At 51.3% G+C, this 19,628-nt stretch overlaps 8 protein-coding genes across 8 annotated transcripts; 3 read left to right on the plus strand and 5 right to left on the minus strand.

The window, feature by feature from the left end:
* Positions 1-911: 911 nt before the first annotated feature.
* P170DRAFT_451949 (uncharacterized protein) lies at positions 912-2,652 on the plus strand (the record flags this gene model as incomplete). Its single annotated transcript, XM_024851238.1, has 3 exons — positions 912-1,146; positions 1,200-1,414; positions 2,641-2,652. Exons 1-3 carry the CDS (start codon positions 933-935, stop codon positions 2,650-2,652), a joined length of 441 nt encoding a protein of 146 aa, XP_024709411.1. The 5' UTR covers positions 912-932.
* Positions 2,653-3,287: 635 nt separating this feature from the next.
* On the minus strand, positions 3,288-3,977 carry P170DRAFT_346077 (bacterial luciferase-like protein; the record flags this gene model as incomplete). The annotated part of the gene is made up of 1 exon (XM_024843544.1): positions 3,288-3,977. A coding segment is annotated over one exon (690 nt), but the record flags the coding sequence as incomplete, so codon positions are not given.
* A 137-nt stretch (positions 3,978-4,114) lies between these two features.
* On the minus strand, positions 4,115-5,455 carry P170DRAFT_397162 (aromatic ring-hydroxylating oxygenase subunit alpha; the record flags this gene model as incomplete). The annotated part of the gene is made up of 3 exons (XM_024846161.1): positions 4,115-4,312; positions 4,374-4,599; positions 4,656-5,455. 3 exons carry the CDS (start codon positions 5,453-5,455, stop codon positions 4,115-4,117), a joined length of 1,224 nt encoding a protein of 407 aa, XP_024709413.1.
* An 816-nt stretch (positions 5,456-6,271) lies between these two features.
* On the minus strand, positions 6,272-7,600 carry P170DRAFT_469577 (DUF1996 domain-containing protein; the record flags this gene model as incomplete). Its single annotated transcript, XM_024852650.1, has 3 exons — positions 6,272-6,613; positions 6,702-7,149; positions 7,239-7,600. The coding sequence occupies 3 exons, from the start codon at positions 7,598-7,600 to the stop codon at positions 6,272-6,274; spliced, it is 1,152 nt and encodes a 383-aa protein (XP_024709414.1).
* Positions 7,601-8,915: 1,315 nt separating this feature from the next.
* On the minus strand, positions 8,916-10,585 carry P170DRAFT_442268 (bifunctional folylpolyglutamate synthase/dihydrofolate synthase; the record flags this gene model as incomplete). The annotated part of the gene is made up of 5 exons (XM_024850453.1): positions 8,916-9,139; positions 9,190-9,344; positions 9,409-10,304; positions 10,359-10,520; positions 10,568-10,585. The coding sequence occupies 5 exons, from the start codon at positions 10,583-10,585 to the stop codon at positions 8,916-8,918; spliced, it is 1,455 nt and encodes a 484-aa protein (XP_024709415.1).
* Positions 10,586-11,092: 507 nt separating this feature from the next.
* Positions 11,093-12,046, plus strand: P170DRAFT_431775 (uncharacterized protein). The gene has a single exon (XM_024848117.1). The coding sequence runs from the start codon at positions 11,359-11,361 to the stop codon at positions 11,734-11,736; it is 378 nt and encodes a 125-aa protein (XP_024709416.1). The 5' UTR covers positions 11,093-11,358; the 3' UTR covers positions 11,737-12,046.
* Positions 12,047-12,227: 181 nt separating this feature from the next.
* Positions 12,228-14,610, plus strand: P170DRAFT_504923 (putative CTP synthase; the record flags this gene model as incomplete). The annotated part of the gene is made up of 9 exons (XM_024854247.1): positions 12,228-12,252; positions 12,309-12,436; positions 12,499-12,506; positions 12,570-12,739; positions 12,790-12,827; positions 12,884-12,947; positions 13,003-13,007; positions 13,063-13,608; positions 13,663-14,610. The coding sequence occupies 9 exons, from the start codon at positions 12,228-12,230 to the stop codon at positions 14,422-14,424; spliced, it is 1,746 nt and encodes a 581-aa protein (XP_024709417.1). The 3' UTR covers positions 14,425-14,610.
* Positions 14,611-15,079: 469 nt separating this feature from the next.
* Positions 15,080-17,368, minus strand: P170DRAFT_469581 (putative poly(ADP)-ribose polymerase PARP; the record flags this gene model as incomplete). The annotated part of the gene is made up of 5 exons (XM_024852651.1): positions 15,080-15,649; positions 15,705-15,787; positions 15,858-16,700; positions 16,756-17,025; positions 17,122-17,368. 5 exons carry the CDS (start codon positions 17,366-17,368, stop codon positions 15,080-15,082), a joined length of 2,013 nt encoding a protein of 670 aa, XP_024709418.1.
* Positions 17,369-19,628: the final 2,260 nt, after the last annotated feature.

The raw sequence follows: 19,628 nt of genomic DNA on the forward strand, positions 1-19,628 counted from the left end.
CACGATCGATTCCTGACAAGTAACTCTGACACATTGCGCACCTCATTCTACGATCCTGCCTTCATCGGCCTTCATTGATCGGGCTCTCCGAGAATAGTCCTTCGTGATATCGCTTCAACCCATCACATGCAAAACACTAGGGGCCCTAGTGGCCGGAAGTACACATCCGGTGCAGAGCCGGGATGCCGAGGCCTTTTGATCTGCAATTAGACCAGAATAGGGGCGATGTCGAGCAGACCCGCCAGCCACGGGGGTTCGCGTGCGGAAGAAAAGCGGCCACTGCGGAACGGAAACGGCGGAAGAGGACCGGGTATTGCGGGAAAGGTCAGGGGTTAGTCGGGGCTGGATCGGAGTAACTATAAAGTCAACCGGACATTTGTTCCTCGCCTCGCGCGTCTGAGGCCGCGCAATCGCATTGTTTCCAATCGGGCGGAAATGACGATTGCCATCGGGTTTGTGGCCCCTGGAATCGGCGAACGGCGGCATATCCAAGCCCCGTTGAATGTGAAAACGGAGGAAACCGACAAGCGTCTGCCAAGATGCCGGCGTCAGATCGTCGATCTTCTGCATGAATGTCCTTCAGACCAAAGTTAATTAGATTAAGGTCACCACCGACAGGGGGGAGGCACCGAGCTGTGGCGCCGCTGAGGATGAGTCCCTGCAGCGGCCGCATAACGCCTTCGACGCCCTGCACTAGCATGCCGTAGCGAGCAGTAGCAGAGTAGCATCGTAAACAAATACAAAGTACGACTTCATGCACTGGGCGGAGCACGCCATAAGAATAGCTTGCCACTCCTCCACCCAGATGCCCTGAGCGCACAAGTCCTTCCAGTACCGATTTCTTCCCCTCTTTAATCCCCGACCTTCCCTCGCTCTGCTCTCGTATCGACAAAGTCACTCCAAGTTTCACTCTCCCTTCCTACCACCATACCATGTCTGCATACCGACAAAAAGGCCAAGCCCCCCTGACGCCCCTCGAGGAGGGCCTTGACGTGCGACGCCAGGTCCTGGGCACCGAATACGTCAACCCCGCATGGAACAAGGCGTCGCCGTTCACGCGACCCGGCCAGCAGCTGATCACCGAATATGCGTGGGGCAATGTGTGGCAGCGTGACGGGCTGGATCGCAAGCAACGGAGTCTGTTGAGTAAGTAGGGCGGAAGTTGGAAATGCCGCTACAGCTGGCTAACGCATCCGTAGCCATTGGCATCATCATTGCGCAGAAGGCGTGGTTGGAACTAGCGCTGCACACGCGCGGGGCCATCAACAATGGCGTGACAGAGCTCGAGATCAGAGAGGCCGTCATTCATTCCATGGTTTACTGTGGTACGCCGGCCGGTGTTGAGGCTATGATGGTGACGGAGAAGACCATCCTCGAGATGATTAAGAACGGGGAGTATACGAGACCGGAGGGGGTGCAGTTTCTGGATGGGCCGCTGCAGTTGGAATGAAAATTGTTTGGTGTTTGGGGGATGGGATTGTGTTGGATGATGTGTAGCCTAGGGCTGCTGGGACTGTATTAGGTCCCTGCTTAGATTGTTCTTGCTTTATCTGCCTGTAAACGATTGAAAGATATACTAGAATTATTACTACATTAGCATGATATTCGAATTGAAGGTTAGTTACTCTCAAAGCGTTCTGACCTGTTTACTAGAATGTATTAAACCATCCAAAAGTGTCCTGGTGACAAGCTGAGTAACACAAGGTAAAATACTAGATCGACACTGCATGTATACAACACCCGCAAACAAACTACTTTGACAATTGATACTTAATTTGCTTTCTTCATCTCTTCTCAAGACAAGGGGGAAAAGTTCATACATGAATACACCAGATACCTATACCTAGAACTTGACTATAACAAACCCTTGAATCTAGCATGAAAGAATTCTATCTAGCATCAACCCGTCGTCGCCCAGTTCTCAATCCTCACCGGCATGTTGACGTCAACGTACCGCTAGGCAGCCAGCCCCAAACGAAGGGATGCCGCGCAGTAGAAACCCGGTTTCAGCCAGACCACAGTACACGACGTAGGACAACCGCTTCCCCGTAGACGCCGCAGACGTACTGCTAAGGCCCCAGCCCTAGTTGTCTTTCCATTCAAGAGAATCAAGTGTGTCGGATGCACCGCCTCCCCCTTACATAATTGCTGAACTGTAGGGTTCCCCCTGACATAGTGTCTACGTAACCTAGCATGACTCCTAGACACGGAGTACGGCAGCAGTCACCGACTCGCCGGAGCGCCAAGATCAGTGCCCAGCCAGGAGGAATGGAGCGGACGCAGCAGAGACCGCATAGAAGACCTTGGTTTGGATCCTTGGCGTTGGAGCTGCAACATGCTGGGGAGGTCACCGACTCTCCGGGGTTACCGCTGTATGGTTGTATTTCAGTCTACATTGAGGTTATTGTTCAATACGGTCAGGTAGATCTAGGGTTGTATTCTTGGCATCGTCATTAGTATTGAGGTTCGTCTTGTCAGTTGTCAAGCTCGGGTTAGACTGACGCTATTGACGGCAGGACGTCTTTGTGGCGTCTGGCATCACAATATTACACGACGATCATGATATTGTGGATGGAAGTTTAATTCCTGACGAATGCAGATGAAAGCAACGGAATTAGAATCAATAAAATGCAATGTGAGGTGGGTCTTTAGCCATTCGGATTAATCACTTTTATATCACATTCTAAAGAGATTTTCATAACGAAAACTCAAAAGTTGTTCTATTTTGGTCCAGGGGACAGGGTATTATGAACTCTAGTTGAACTTTAGTTGAAGGAATAGAATATATATGAGCATGGCTAGATATAGTAGTTAGGACTAAATATATTAGAAAATCAATCAATGTTAATAGTCCAGTCCGCAATGTACTCCGTACTGGGAAATATCTTGAAATTTCCATTGCGATCATTGACTTCTACATCCACTAAATCCCTGCAATAGTCTTTCACTATGTTCTCTAGTCTGGCCCCATCGCCTGATCGTCCGATTTGTCTCCAATAAAGGGAAAAAGGAAGAAGACCAATCCCTTATAGCCAAGGGTTCGGAGACACGATCTGCTGCAATTACGGACAATCAACCAGCCACATAGCGCACTTAATACGAAGTCTCAGCAAGCCACAACCTTCAAAGATTGCTAGATCAATTATGAACTAGTTGATCGACGAGGTGTCAAATCGTGCGGACGAGCAAGGGCCAACCACTTATTTGCCGATATCCGTCTAGAACGATTTCATATTTCTTCCGTGCATATGAACCATAGACACAAATGATTCGACAAAACCAATGCCTCACTTCCTATATACTGCGAACTTGAACTTCGATCCGTGATGATCATCCTTCAATCGGGATTGACCACTGCCATACACCCTCTCTCTCATCGTTCCCGATTCCCCTTTCGGTGCATACCTCCCTCTCCTCCTCAACTCCGGAACCAGGAATTCGACCACATCCTCCCAGGTCCCCGGCGTAGTGATATGTCCCACATTAAACCCATCCAGATCAGCGATGTCAATCCACCGCTCCATTTCATCCGCCACCTCCTGCGCCGTCCCCACCGGAACAGGCCCCGATGCGCCCAGCGCAACCGCCTTACCGATATTTCGGGGCGTCCACTTCGGGATATCGTCTCCTTTGTATGAGAGGTTCGACACAAGAGACTGAACGCGGGTATCTGATGTTCCGGCGTCTTGCTCTGTGATTTCCGTGTCCGGATCGAATGTGCTGAGATCGATGTTTGTGTTGCCGCACCAGTAGACCAGTCCGCCTTCTTCGCTGGCGTATTGTAACGCCTCGTCGTACTTGGCCTGCGCTTCTTCACGCGTTCGTCCTATCACTGGCGTTATTGACGCGAAGACCTTGACGGAACTTGGGTCTCGTCCCGCCGCGGCTTCTGTTTCTCGGATCTTTTGGACGCGGGGAGCGAGGATGTGTGGCGATAATCCGACCACGAAAATCCCTTCTGCGTGTGTGACTCCGAAGGTTATCGTTTTGTAGAGGATGGGCTGACAGGGATGAGGTATACATGGAGAGATTATTAGGACTGGGGATGTAGTCTCATTTGGGGTTTGATTCGATTCCTATCCTTGAGTTTGCTTTCATGTCGTTTTTAACAGCATTACCATGACAGCTCTGGTCTTTCCATACAACTGTCGGCCTCTAGTTTTGAACAGAATGATTCCTCCTCCTGTAATTTCTGCGTCATCAAAGGCGCTGATGGCGTTGCAGGCCAGATTGTTTGTCCGCCGTTCTGTTCCTCCTTGCGGCGATGCTCCATCACTGCTTCTCTTACCCTGTCCTGGAAATGAATTGGACCCTGGTGAATCTCGTTAGTTAGAAATCGCAAAGGATGTTCCAAGAGCACGCATGAGATTTACCATTTCCTTGCTGGGATGCAACTCGCCATTTGTGAAAACCCCGGCGCTGAGATTCTCCTGCGCGCCAACACACAGCTCCCTATCTTCTTCCAACACCTGCCTATAAAAAGCATTGATATTATCAAACTCCTCGTCCGTCGCATTCCGGTGCCGATAAACTTCATTCTCAACCCTGCTTGTCGTAGCAGTCACCGGGATCATGCGCTGGATGTAGAAAAACTTATCCCTATCGAACCCAGTCAGCACTTATATCCTCGCCTTCCCCATTTCCAAGACACATACGTAACCGTCACCGACGTCGTCGGATAAAAGTAAGTAATGGCCCGCTTAAACTGCGCATCACTCGTCTCCTTATTATAAATATGATGCTCCATGTACCCAGCCTTCGGCTCAACCCGATACTTCGGCAGATCCGACACGCCACGGATCAGCGGATGCGATGTCGCGCAGTGATAACACTCGTTGTAATTCTCCACCAGGCCCTTCCAATTCGCATCCACCTCCATGTCCCAGAAATGATCGAAAGCGTAGTCCCCCGTGAAGTCGAAATCTTGCATGCGCGGCTGCTCGTCGATCTTATCGAACTCCTCGTCCCAGTCCACATCGGGCGTCTCACCCGCTTGGAGATTCACCCACACGAAGCCAGATTTGTCGGTGTGGACGTGGACAGGGAAAAGCGAGTGTTTCGTTTTATCGAAGTCGGGGACTGTTTCGAAGCGCGGGGCTTTGGATAGATTACCTTTCAGGCCGTAGGACCAGCCGTGGTATTTGCAGGCTAGGATGGAGGCTGTGCCGCAGGACGACTGGACGACTGGGTATGCGCGGTGGCGGCAGATGTTGTGAAAGGCGTTGAGAGAGCCGTCTCGATCGCGGATGACGAAGAAGGCGAAGTTGGCGACAGTGAAGGAGAGGAAGTCGCCTGGTTTCGTGAATCGGCTGGAATGAGTGAGTAGGATCCAGCTCTTGGAGAAGATGGCGCGACGCTCGAGCTGGTACATTGCTTCGGAGCGGTACCATGATGCTGGGAGACCTCGGGGAGGTGGATTGTTCGTTGTGCTGGTTCTGGAGAATGGCCACCACATTGTGAATGTGTGTTTGAATAGTTCTATGATTTGTTTTCGAGGGGCGTGGCTAGCGTCTATGTGGGGTATATAAAGCGGACATAATGCAGAATGCGTTATCAGCCGTGGAGATAACAAGAGTGGGGGATCGTGAAGCCTTGCGAGATAGGGCGATCGACAGCTGATAAGATGGGGTTTAGTTACCTTGATGTCATCAAAAATGGGGGTATCAACTTAAAGGCAACGAACATGATCACAACCGAAGTATTCCTGAAGGAACAGACTCATGCAACTTGGATGGGTATATCGCACACTATGGTCGAAAGCTGGTCTTCAGAATATGAAATTGATGGTTTTTATACAAGTGGCCAAAGCCCCGGAAAACTATGTAAAGGCACTATACTTAAAGAGGGTCTTCTAAACACTAGTATGTCTTTTTGCAATTGAACCAATCATGTCACGCCGTCAATGAGATGAAGATGATTCTCGCGCGGATCTTGATTTGCTTTGAGCTAAAGTTTCCGGAGGGGAAGGGAAGACCGCGCAGCTTCACTATTGATTCGGATCTATATCCTGATCTATCTACTCGCCTGTTGGTTCGGAAGCGTGGGGTGTCGAGAATGGGATGGAAGAACTGTTGGCGGTTTTTTGATTACATGGATTGGTGGTTAGGTGGTGATACAGTGCGTACTTTCACGATCAGAATGTTATTTAGAAAACTAAAATTACAAGCATATAAGTTTGATTCCTCCAGTTATATAAATATAAAAATAGCATATCTCTAAGACCATCGAACCACGCCTCCTAGAGCCCTCTCCCATCCAGCACTTCATAAGTCTACGCCTTATGGTGAGCGCCGTGACGGTGGCGAGCAAGATGCTCATGCTGCTGACGCTTGCGCTTCTCAGCAGGCGCCTCCAGGATGGCAGGCTTGTCGCACTCTTCGGGTTCCGCGCGGTCAGGGCCCCCAGTCAGTGGGTTGCAGCCGGGCAGGTTCTCAAAGATGCCGTCGATGTCTTCATCGACGAGGTTGGGAAGCGAGCATTGCTGGCACTCCTCGTCCGAGAAGAACTCGAACACGGGGGTTCCGTTCTCGTCGACGCAGTCTTCCAGGTTGCCGCTGAGGTTCAGGCACTTGTCGATGGCGGTTTGGAGCACATCGATGTCCCAGCCGTTGATCTATTGACGTGTTAGTTGTGATTGCGGGAAGAGGAAAGTGGTTAAGGGGAACGCTGCAGGCGGCAGCCAAGCGAGGAGGAAGACTTACGAAATCACCGTGGAATCCGTATCCGGTGGGGTCACCGTTGGCCAGGACGAAGGGCTGCGAGTCTCCGTACCACTCGTCCGCGAAGACGCCGGTGTTCCAAAGGACCTCGTAGAAGATGGAGACGAGATGGACGGGGTGGCTCTCAGGGCAGGAGCCGTCGTTGAAGGGTTCGGGGTACGCGACGTGAGACTTGTGGTCGTCCGAATCCAGGTTCTCGCCATCCCAGCAGCTGGGGAAGAAGACCTGCACGCGAAGACCGTCTGGGCAGTTTTCGTTGGGAAACTCGTTGGTTTCGGGTTTCGGCTCGGCGTTGTAGTCCAGGCAGACGAAGCTCACGGCCTGGGAGGGCTTGTCGTCGTCGAAGCTACGCTTGAACGGATCTCCGGCGACCATGCGGAAGTCCTTGGGGAAGGCCTTGATTTCGTCCTGGTTAGGACCGCCGCGTTGGCTGGGGTGTGTGTTAGTTACTGCAGTGTGGATCCGACCAAACGGTGGAAATAGGAAAGGGAGGAAGACGAGAGCATCCTGGCCACATACAAGTAGTACACGTTCATTCCGCCAGTGTTGTCCCACTGGTCGCCAATCTGGGGAACACTGATAAAGCTACCGTTCTCGGCATGGTAGTAGAGTTTGGGAGTCCAGTAGTTGGACAGATCCTGTTTGATGGGGCACGACGAGCAGTCCGAGTTGCGAGCGTCGTCGTAGTTCATGTCGAATTTGAAGCCATTTCCTCCGGAGATGGTGTGCACATGGCCAGCCACCTCGCCGGGGCTCATAATCGGGTCGGCACGTTGCTGAACAAGCCGACTAGGACACATCATACGCCAAAAGGCAGATGCCGAAGTAGCGTACAGGGCCAGGAGGCCCAGAGGCGCTTTGCTCACAGTGTTGACACGCATGATGTCGATTGAAGGAGTGTATTGTTAAAGGAATGACTTCTTTCAGTGGTCCCAGCCACCTTAGGGCAAAATGTAAAGAGTGTGGAGAGCAGCGCAAATTTTGAAGGAAAGAAAGAAAGAACCAACGGACAAGGAGGACCTGAGAGTCCATAAATAAAACCCGAAGACAAGAACACCCCCAAGCCCAAGCACTGGGCGTTTACCACCCCCATTGTCCAGGAATAGGAGCAGTCTGCAGTTCCAGGGCCGCGATAGGTCAGATGGTTACATCCAACTTTCTGCATTTCTCTAGTTCGCCTTCCAAGACCCTTTCGGCCCTACCCAAGAGACTGCCAGGCCAATGGTGGAGTATAGCCCGACCATCCGGGACCCGCGCAGTCATCGGGACCCTTGATCGGCCCCAGCGACACTAGCCGGCTGTGCAGCTAGTCAATCCCGGCTTCAGCTGGTTTCTTAGTAATACCGAGCGCCAAATGGGATTGTGAAACAAGCCATGTGGGCTGTGTTGGCCTTGGGGGGCGAGGATATTGGCCCGTTGTGGCGCCAAAGGAATCAATCAACCCTCCGTTTAATGTCCACCACTTCCTTGGCATCAGGCGGAGCGGTCGTCTTTGTTCTGCCACACAACGCAGACAACGAAAAGATTGATGAATGGGCAATGGGCACAGGCACAGTCTCAGACCCGCCGGGATAAAGTTCCTGCCGATATCAATTCTTGTTTGTGTATGGTTATTACGCATGAGATCAAGCAACCAACATCCCTGTCTGAGGATCCTTCGATGGATGGATGCGACCCCAGCCGATCTAAATCCTGTCGTATTTAGTTGGCTGGCTTTGGCATGATGATGTCCCGGTCAGAATGTGCTCCGTATTGATCATCTGTCGCAGGATAACAACAATACTGGAAAAGTCCTTGTGGGGGATGTTTTAGCGACTCGATACAGGCTTTGGCGCGGGAATCTCGCCTGCCTTCTTTAATCTCCCCATCTAAAGGTCAATCCAATGGGTCACCTCCGGTCATTTCCGGATCTTGACGTTTCTCCCATCCTCGAAAGATCTGCTCGAGTTAAGGAGATGCCTCGTTCGGGGTCGAGGGCGCGATAGTTCCAACAAATCGCTGCTGATCCGTTCCGCAATCCTTCCAAACAAGGATGAGAAAGTATCAAAGCAAAAAGAGCGAAACATGATAGGCGCTTTCGTATAATATCGAATTAAGGATTATATTGTGTTTGCCATCGGCTGTCGCTATGTTGAATCTGAATCCCAACGGCATAGGAGCGGGTGATATCTGAGTTTCCAGCCAACACTCTGAGATTTACGGTCGCAGGAGATTAAGTGCTCCTCCCACCAAGTGCAGGCTTCCTGTGACAAGGACCTGCATGTCGCCCTCCCGGGCCGCTATCTTCCTGGCCTGTTTTATCGCTCCTTCGATCGTGGGGTCAGTTGACACCATAGCCTGGGGATCAAACGCTTTCCACAGGGACGAATATATCGCGCAGAGGTCCGGGAAAGGCGTCTCCGGCGCTTTGAGTGTTTTATCTACCAGGTATCGTCAGCCAGTGACCGTTGCGAATGCGATTCATACCTACCGATTCGCGTACTCCCATCCTCCCGTTCCTGATATGTAGTGAATATGACATGATCCGGCTTTGCATCGTTTTCAAACAGCGTGCGTGCTATGCACTCCAGAAGCTGAATCCCGTCGCGGTCCTCCGAGAAGTGACTAAAAATTAACACCCGGCGTCTGATGCAACGTCGGAGGTGTTAGTCCATGGACCCCATCGGGTTTCAGTTTCAAATCTACTTACTTTCGTGGGCTCTCGGCATTGACGTTCTTCGCATACCATGCTCCAGTCTGCTCCAGACTCAGGGTGTTGTGCGCCCCGTCAACAAACCATTGAGACGCTCCGTCATCTATCACCTCGAATCTCCCCATCCACGAGAAATTTTTGATTCCACCGATGACATCGTCTGCGCTCAGACTATGCCCTGGCGCTTTCAGCTGTAAAAATGCCATGGCGAGATCCAGGGCCAGTGAGCAGTTCAATCGCTGTACGGGTACACTGAGTACCCTATTGTCAGTTGGAAGAGACCCAATAGGAGAGGCGAATCTTAAGATCGTGTTTCGCTCCGCAGCGCGGCTTTTCAAAACCTCGGACGGACCGGCCTCCTGAGGTACCGAAAATGCCGGTGCACCAGCTTTAAAAATACCCGATTTATGCCAGGCAATGTTTTCGATGGTCGGGCCGAGTTGATCGATATGATCCAGTCCCAACGATGTTATACCGGTCACCACGGGCTTTTCTATCACGTTGGTAGCATCATATTCTCCGCCGTGGTGAGTCTCGAAGATCGCTGCCTGGACGTTCTCTCTAATAAAAGCATGAAAGGCCATCAACGCCAAAAATTGCAAATAGCGCGGCTGTCGCTTACTCCGCGCATCGTATTCCAGGACCGGAGATACAAGCCGCTCATGTACCTCGAAAAAGTATCTCGTGAACAACTCCTTCGGGATAGGATGATTGTTGATCTGTATTCGCTCCCGAACACACTGCAGGGCCGGAGACGTATACAGCCCGATTCGGGTAGGGAACCCCGTCCTCAAGCGATGTGTATGCAGAAAGCTGCGCGTGAAAGCGCAGGTGCTTCCTTTGCCTTTGGTTCCGGTGACGTGGATTATGTTCAGTTTGTTGACATCGTCGTCCTAGACACGGTCAGATGACCATGCAGCCCTATCTTCGTGATTGGAGACACAAACCGAATGTCCCAGAAGCTGCAGCCACTCCCTCATCCCTACTAGGCTTGGCAATCCCCTCAGGCCCAGGCTCGCATTCGCGGTGGCCACATTCTTTGGAGTGGAGACGGTCGGCGTCTTCGGTCGGACTTTGCGCCTTCGCGTCTCTAGCAATTTTAGGGCGTTCTGGCGTGCATTAGATCATGCTAGCGATTTGGGGTTAGGAAATTCACCTCATAGGTCCGTTTCATGCCGGGTTCGAGACGAATCTACAAGGGTTGTGGATGCGATGGTCTCTCGATCGATGAGAAAATCGTTTGTTGACGGCTTATCTCAGCACGTGATCGATTGATAAGCTTTGCCTCGAACAACTCTTGACATTCTCATAATATTCCAAGTGCCTATTTCTAGATATTCCTATCCATGGGATGAGCACTGGCTGCTCAATGTTGACCGGCACTAGCATACATCTACAACCCACCAGCCACGCTGCATGCCGTCGATACTCTCAGGACTGCCATTGGCCCGATGTTCCGATGATCCGCAAGGATTTGGCGCTGGATGTGACACCGTGCCCTCGCTTCTTTGTCTTCCAATAACCGGTCGAACGTTCTCGCCAGCTCAACCTCTGTCGAATCGGAGATGCAGGGCCGCTTGAAGCCTTGGCAGATTAAATCAGACCACACCAAAATCTCCCAAGTGGTACATCACTAAAAACACCCATGCTCCGCCAGCTTCCCGAACTCAAGCCACCACAGATCCAGGCCGGTTTCTAGAGCAGTAGTTAAATGAGCATCTGCCCGTCGACCCTGTGACAGGCTCTCAAGTGGGTGCCACAGAGCACGGAATTTATTAGACATGGCGCTTATAGCTCAGTTGCCTGGGGAGGTGTAACATGGGTTCACCAAGTAGGGGGTACAAACATGCGGATATATAGCACCGTAGTCTGCCCACGGGTCTAGATCGATACCCCGAGTCTCTTCCTGAGTTTCCGATCCTCTCTCGCCTTTCCATCCCCTCCAGCATGCGATCCGTCTCTTTCCTCATCGTGCTGCTCCTCGCTCGACTTTCCAGCGCCCAGTATGAAGGCGTCCTTGACGTGAACGATCCAAGCTGTCCTCGGCGCCATGGCCCTCATCTACACTTCGAGTGGACTTTCGACCGAACGCAAGGCCGGCATAATTGCTTTGAAATTGAACTCCCTCAGAATCACTACTTCTTGTCCATGAAAGCCCGTCGCGAAGGCCCTATCCTCGGAGCGCCCGATATGTTTGGGATATGCGAGAAAAACTGCAAGAATTGCACGCAACTGTGGAAGGTCGCAGCGGATGAGACGTCGGATAATGTTCATGTGCCATGTACGGAGACTTCAGGGACGAAATATATCTACATTGGACGTTGAAATTGGGCTAAGGTCACGGTGATGGAGGTGAGGGTGTGATATATATTTCGGACTGGGAGAATAGGGCGAGGGAGGTGCCGGGGAAGGGGAGAAAATTGATGGTTGACAGCTGCATGTAAAATATACTGGGGATAATCCTATAATAAGAAAGCAAAATACTCCGGTCCATCGAGTATCAAACCTCGGTTCGCTGCGATCCCCAAGCTCAGCTCAGCTCACGAGGGAAAGTGGAAGAACAGAAAGAGGAAAAGCAAGACGACCGCCGCGGCGACCGCCTACTGCAAGGGCGGCTTTGTCGGGCAGAGCCAATGACGGTACCCCGCGATTGCCGCTGCCCACCGCCCACGTGAGCGTTATGTAAGGAATTTTTTTTTTTATCTTCAATCCAGCAGGAGATCCGCTTTTTCACTCTCCCCCCCTCCCTGGTATTCCACCAGGAGGGCTATCTTTGAGCATTCTTCTGCCAATCACGCTGTTGCACCCCTGCCAACATGAAGTACGTTCTGGTCTCTGGAGGTATGTGTTTTTTCCCTTCGTTTTTTGTCGCCAATGCCTCTAAATTTGCCTGGCAGGTGTGATCTCCGGTGTGGGAAAGGGCATTATCGCCTCCAGCTGTGGTCTGCTCTTTAAGACTGCGGGGTTGACCGTGTCCACGATCAAGATCGATCCCTACTTGAACATCGATGCGGGTCTTATGAACGTGAGTTTGTCGAATCCCCAACGCTGGTGGTGTACAGCGGCTGACTCATTTTTGTGGAATAGCCTCTAGAGTGCGTTCCCCACCTTGTTTGCTCCTCGGTCTCCGCGGTGGATTGAAATTGACTGTACAAAAGACACGGTGAAGTGTTCGTTTGCGACGATGGTGCCGAAACCGATCTCGATCTCGGAAACTATGAACGTTATCTGGGTGTGACGCTGGGAGGTGACAACAACATCACGACGGGAAAGATCTACCACCACGTCATCACGAAAGAGCGTCGTGGCGATTACCTTGGAAAGACAGGTTGGTTGACAGACCTGTTGGGTCCTCGTCTTCGGTACTGACATCGTCAGTCCAAATCGTGCCGCACCTTACCAACGAGATCCAAAACGTACGTTAAATCAGACATTGAAAATGAGGCTGTGAGCCGAGCTAATTGGTTTTCAGTGGGTTGAGCGAGTTGCTCGGATTGCGGTGGACGAGTCTGGACGGGAACCTGACGTTTGCATCAGTAAGTTTTACTCTTGACCATTTTTCGAGGACGATGGCTAACATACTATCCATAGTCGAAGTAAGTGCGGAATGCTGATTATAGATCGGACGAAAGCTAATTTTTATTACTCCAGTTGGGTGGAACCGTCGGTGATATCGAGAGTGCGCCTTTCGTCGAGGCCATGTCCCAGCTTCAGCGACGCGCAGGAAAGGACAACTTCCTGCAGATCCAAGTCAGCTACGTTCCTTTGATCGGATCGGAGCAGAAGACGAAGCCTACCCAAAGAGCCATCAGCGATGTGCGAAGTGCTGGTCTCCGGCCGGATCTGATTGCCTGCCGTTGCGAAACGCCCTTGGAAGAGGCTACCATCCAAAAGATTGCCAACTCTTGCCAGGTGGAACGGGATCAGGTTGTCGGAGTCCACAACGTGTCGACTACCTACCAGGTTCCCATTCTCCTTGAGAAGCAGGGATTCCTCTACACCATCAGCCAACTCCTTAAGATCGATGCCATCCCGAAGGAGCCGAAACTCCTGGAATACGGCAAGGTCATCTGGCAGGAATGGCAGGGTCTGGCTCTCAGCCAGGATCACGTGTTCGAGACCGTCACGATCGCCCTGGTTGGCAAGTACACCAGTCTGCATGACTCCTACATGAGTGTGAGCAAGGCGCTGGAACACGTGAGTGAACTCGCAAATGTCCTGAAAATGATCGTATACTAACAACAGCCTTAGGCTGCCATGCACTGCCGACGGAAGCTGCAGCTCATCTGGGTCGAATCGACCAACCTGGAAGAGGAACACCGAATCAACAAGCCGGGAGAGTACTACACCGCCTGGCACCACCTCACAACCGCCAACGGTATCCTTGTACCGGGTGGTTTCGGTGAGCGAGGCACGGAAGGAATGATCAAGAGTGCCCAGTGGGCCCGTGCCAACAACGTCCCTTACCTGGGTATCTGCCTGGGTATGCAGTTGGCCGTCGTCGAATTTGCCCGCAACGTCTGCGGCATGGACAAGGCCGGCAGCGCCGAGTTCAACGAACAATGCGAACAGCCCGTCATCGTGTACATGCCCGAAATCGACAAGTCGAAAATGGGCGGCACCATGCGTCTCGGCAAGCGCGCCACCATCTTCCAGGAGGGCTCCGAATGGTCGCGTCTACGAAAGCTGTACGGCGAGAAGCAGGAGGTTTGGGAGCGCCACCGTCACCGCTACGAGGTCAACCCCGCGCTCATCGAGAAGCTCGAGGCCGGCGGTCTTTCGTTCATCGGCAAGGACGAGGCCGGCGAGCGGATGGAGATCATCGAGCTGAAGGACCACAAGTGGTACGTCGGTGTCCAGTTCCATCCCGAATACCTGTCCCGTGTCTTGGCTCCCAGCAAGACCTTCCTCGGTTTCTTCGCCGCCGCTGCCGGCTGCCTCGAGCCCATCACGGAGGTCTTCAAGGACCGTCACGACCTTAGCCATCAGCAATTGAAGCTGCCTGTAGTTTAGATGTGCTGGTAAAAGGCACTTAGAGTGGTTGGTTTTGTTGCTCACGCGTGGCGTTTCTGTCGTCTTTCTGTGTGGTTTTGGGTGTTTTAGAGTAGAAAACGAAAATAATCTAGCATGACACGAAAGTATTGGGATAAAGGTATATACATACTATATATAACAATGGCTTTTCTTACACTTCCATTCTCGCAATCTTCCACTCCATTTTGTCGTCGATATCCTTGTAGCGCTCGTGCTTAACTCGGCTACTTTAGGCTTTTGGAGCGTACTTTTCTTCAGAGGAACTATTTCAAGCTTGTTTCTCTTTGTGATTTTTTTCTGAATCCCTTGAAAATAATTAATGGAGTAGACTGCAACTATTTTGATGTTTATTTTGATTTCCTTTCTAATTGTCTCTTTTGAAAAGCCAATCGACTCAGTAGCAGATTTCCGTGATTTAATCTTCAAAAATGCAGGAAAGTAGGAATGCCTAAAAATGCCCGCTATCGCTTGAAATGGTGTTACAGACTCCCTTGAATCAAACGCCATGAAATGCCACATTGCAAAAACACCGAACGGGAATAAAATATCAAGCAAGAACGCAGAAAACAAGCAGGAAGGCACAAACAAAGACATGGCATCCACACAGCGCAGTACGCCACCGATCAACCATGCACTAGCCCATATGAACCTGGAACAAATACCTCTGCCGAATCTGCGACACATCGTAGACGATATACTCATTATAGTAGAGGCAGTTCGCCGTCACGGACTTCGACCCCTCCGTAACATTCGGCATCTGCACGCCCTTCAGATCGGGATGAACGCAGCCCGCATCCTTCCAATCAGCCGGGACCGAAGACCCACGACCGAGCGTCGCGATCTTCCCCACCTGCTTCGCCTCCTCGCCGGCATTGTAGCTGCTGTGGTCGAGCTCGTGCATGGGGTCGCCGAGCTCGACGTCGCAGAGAAGCAAGAGCCCCATGTTCGCACTGCTGCTGGAGCAGCAGTATCCGGCGGACTTGGTCGACATGTCGGCGAAGTAGACGCCCTTGCCGAACATGTACCCGCTGACGGGGGCTTCGGGGGGCGCGATCCGGAGACCCTGGCTGAGGATTCCGCCGTAGTTGGTGCTGCGGGAGCCGTGCCAGAGGAGTCGTCGGTTGCTGGGGTTGCGGGTGGAGTAGGGGGAGTTCTGGAAGCGGTCTTCTTCGCCGTTGCGTTCGATGCGGAAGATGTTGACGATCTGGGAAGGTGTTAGGGGGTTTTGGATGGGGTGGGCGGGGTTGGGGACAGCTCACATTGTATCTGTAGTGGTGGGTGGATCCGCGGGACTGAAGAAGGTAACTCGAGAGTTCGGAGAATTCGGTGGATTTGTGATCCACTAGATGCATGGTTAGAGGGGCTGAATGAAGTAAAATGGGAGAGGAAAGTCATGAGATGGGAAAACGTACGTGCAGTCATCTCTTGTAAACCAAGACTCTGGAACTGGCGGTCCAACTGGTGAATGGTATCCTCGTCCCTCGATTCTTTCATGATATCGTTGGCGACTTCCATGTCGGTCAGTGCTTCAAGAAGCTCGATCTCTTTCTTGATCTGAGCATCGGTGTTGAGCACAGGTGGTCTATGGCGACCGAAGACGTGTGGAATGACCGTAAAGTACTGGTTGCTGAGGTCCTCAGTTGCTGTTACAAAGGAAGTGCCGTACTTTCTGTTCGCAGATCGAGGGTTAGAGATGAGCTCAGAAAGGTCCTTGAGGTATTGGAAACCCATTCGGAGGGTTCGTTTGCTGAGCTTGCCCAGAGGCAATTTTTGGGCGTCGTAAGACATAGATGCCATGACGGATTGGAAGTGTGCTGGGTTAAAGATGAACGAAATAAGATCTTGAACGGGGACGGAGAGCGAGCTCTCTGGTTCGGGCCTTTTCTCCTTCGTGACGGCCTTCTTTTCGTCTTCTTCATCATCTGAGTCGGAGTCCTCTTCGTAATTGCGCTCGATGAAAGTATATTTGCCCTTCTTGGGAGCATCAAGCCGGTTCTCCCATGTCAGACCGGACTTGTCCTTGAATTTCTTCTTGAACTCGGCTTCGGATGTCTCTAGCGAACCGTCACCGAGAAGAGCAGATTGGCCATGTTCACCAACTCTGCCCCAGCGGGTCCAGGTCTTGAAGTCGGAACCAGACTTGTCGACCAATATCTGGATGCGGTAGAATTTGTTGCTGTTTTTTCCCGAGACAGTTTGGTTGAGCGTCGCATCCCAGATGAGACCGGAATCATCAATATGCACAGAGCGGACCGCTATCACCATGCATGTTAGCACCGGTAAGATCACATCTCAGTAAGCTCAGCTTACCTTTCAACGAGCAGCCCTCGTCCACTGGGACATTGATGGCTTTGGAGTTGGCCTTCTGTGCGTCTTTAGGCTTTTTATTGGCCCGATCGTCGGTCAGATCGAGCGCCTCTTCCAACGTGCGCTTCTTCTTTTCGTCCCCACTGTCCTCATCATCGGACTTGGTACCAAACAGATAGGCCTTTTCAGGAAGAGGTTTATTCGCCTCGTGCGAGTCGACCAGCCAGTTCACCGAGACAATGTTGCAGTTGTAGACTTTGGTAGCTTGCACATCTGTTGCGCGAGAGTCAGCATAAGAATCAGGGCCGGGATTACAATCATAGAAGCAATCAAAGCATTCGATGGTGGGATATAGTGAAATGAGCATACATTTAGTATTGTGGTTGTTTATTTCTCTCTGCGTGGTAATCAGATGCGTGCAACCACTAGTGACGCCGGGACTCCACGTTGCTCCACGGCTTTCAATAATGGCTTTCAGGTCGGCTTTGGTTCGGAAATTAGCCCACTGGTGGTAAAACTTTAATTGCTGCGAGGAGAGGATCTGGTTACCTTGCTTATAGCCGGGGAACGCCCCGGCGACCGAGATCACAAAGTGCTTGAATGATGCGGACGGCATTGTGCTAGCTGAAAGAATATGTTGATAGGCAATCGATGAGCAAGGCTGTGTTGACGCAATGAGGTTGAACGAAGAAGTAGATGTAATAAGCACTAATGGGTCATGAGTAGTAGCGCATGTAGAGGAATTGAGTTTGTCGAATGGAAGACGGATGTCCAATGGATGAAAGACGATGAGGAAGCTGATGAAGACGAAATCCAATGCCGGATGATGAGCATCCTTTAAAGACGAAGATGAGGCACTGGACTGCGTTGGGGTCGGGAACCTTAGAATACGAGCCTGGACCCGTGCTGACGGCGGCCTTATACTCCAGGCCCCCGGGCACGCTGATTGGCTGACGACCAGGCCAGCAACCAGGCACCGATCCACCACGTGACTGTTGCCTGCGGCCCCACCCAACTGTGGATGCCTGGTAGCCTGAGGGCCTGGTAGCCTGGATCCATCTAAGGCACTCAGGCCGGAGGGACTCAGGCAGAAACGCCCCGGTTACGAGGAAAAATTAACGACTTTGCCACTACATTTGCATTCGAGCCAACCCAATTAACTAGAGAAAGTCTGCACCTCCGAATGTCGATTGCAGGAAGAAAGAGACAGAAGAAGTAAAAAACAAAGAAGACTGATATGGGTAATTCGAAGCAGTTCGTGTCTGCGACAATGTTCATCATGAAATTTTGGTCGTAGCAGTCTCGCAAGCATAAGCATTGTATCGACAACCGCCACAACAAGATCAGAGGTTGACCGAAGTTGCATGATTCAGTGGGCCTTCATCAGTATCCGTTGGAAGTGCAAAGCGTGATTTCGATGGCTGCGTTCTAGCATTGGTATCACAAAAACCATCGAATATTTGACCTGATCGCCCGTTGTGGATCCATTTCCGAAGACAGTATCGCAGATATGTTACCGTTCGAAGCACGTGTTGTTTAGCTAAACGTAGCATTGCGATTAATATCGTGCAAATACAGAGAAAGGCAGAGGTGGGAAAGACTCACTTGGAGAGACCGGACGACATTATTGGGAGGACAGAAACATTCATATCGGGCGTGTCTTCCAAAGCCTTGTGTGGTGGTACAGCATGCGGCAGCAGCACATTCGATTTGGTTTTCCAACGAAAAAGAAGCCAATATGATTTTCTCCCTCTACTGTAAGATATGCTCGTCATGCAGAAGTTCAGTATGTCGAAGGTAATCCATATCATCACAAGTGACCAAAGAGGTCTCCCGCGGAGTTCCATGCATGGAATGGCCACCAAAAGATAGGCGATTGGCAGGAGGCATGGTAGATACACTGGTGACCAGGCAATATCATGTGCCCAGCTTTGCGATTTCAAGAAATCCGTCGGCTCCAACTGATACTTTCTCGGCGGCCTTGCGGATATACCGATGACGGTCCCCAGCAGAGAAATCGTGTATGAGATTGAGCGGTTGCTATGTCATATTAGCATTTGTGATAGGGATCTTCCCGGGGCTAGACGGACAGACCTTGACAGCGAGGCATTCGGATATCTCCTATGATAGGACCAAGGAGCGAATGATGGCTGATGCAGGACAGGCGGAAACGAACCAGACAGCCAGATGCAAGCCGACAGATAGCCACGATTGGAGAGAAGAAAGAAAAAAAAAAGGAAATTTAAAAAAGAGCTTGCGAGAGAGAGAGAGATGGAAGTAACAAACAGGATCAGGCGAGGGAACAACAGAAAAGATGGCACAAGGAGATGGTTTTTGTTTTTGTTTGCTTTATGGTGCAAGCTATGGAGCGAGCACGCTACTCAAAGCGTCCCGATGCCCATGCTGCTTTCATACTCGAAGAAAATAAGGGACTTAATGTAGATGATTGGGAGGCAAGCGAAGTAAGAATTTTTGTTGGGATAGTTTTCAAAAGAATTTGAGGCGCACTCACTCCACGCCACGAAATGGGCGCCCCCCACGGAACCCCCAGCAGCACAAGCGATGCTTGCTCTGCCGGTCAAGGTGAGACTTTTATCGGGGGATGGAAGCTCTGAGGGAAAAGGGGCGATTGGATGTCGGTGATTTTGAGATAGATTTGGTAGAATGTCATGATTTGCAATAGATGAAAATAAAATTTTAGGCGCACTGACTCCACGCCGCGAAATGGGCGTCCCCCACGGAACCCCCAGCAGCTCAAGCAGTGCTTGCTCTGCCAGCCAAGGTGAGCCTTTTGTCAGGGGACGGAAGCTCTGAGGAAAGAAAGGGGTAATAGTATAAGAACTTTGCAAGGGGTAAACGTGGGCTTGTATAGGGTA

The sequence above is a fragment of the Aspergillus steynii genome (genome assembly GCF_002849105.1).
Source record: "Aspergillus steynii IBT 23096 chromosome Unknown P170scaffold_1, whole genome shotgun sequence".
Taxonomy (NCBI): Eukaryota; Fungi; Ascomycota; class Eurotiomycetes; order Eurotiales; family Aspergillaceae; genus Aspergillus; species Aspergillus steynii.

What these genes read in the sequence shown, in the direction of transcription:
- P170DRAFT_431775 (XM_024848117.1), top strand. Translation starts at nt 11,359, where the DNA reads ATGCGATCCGTCTCTTTCCTCATCGTGCTGCTCCTCGCTCGACTTTCC.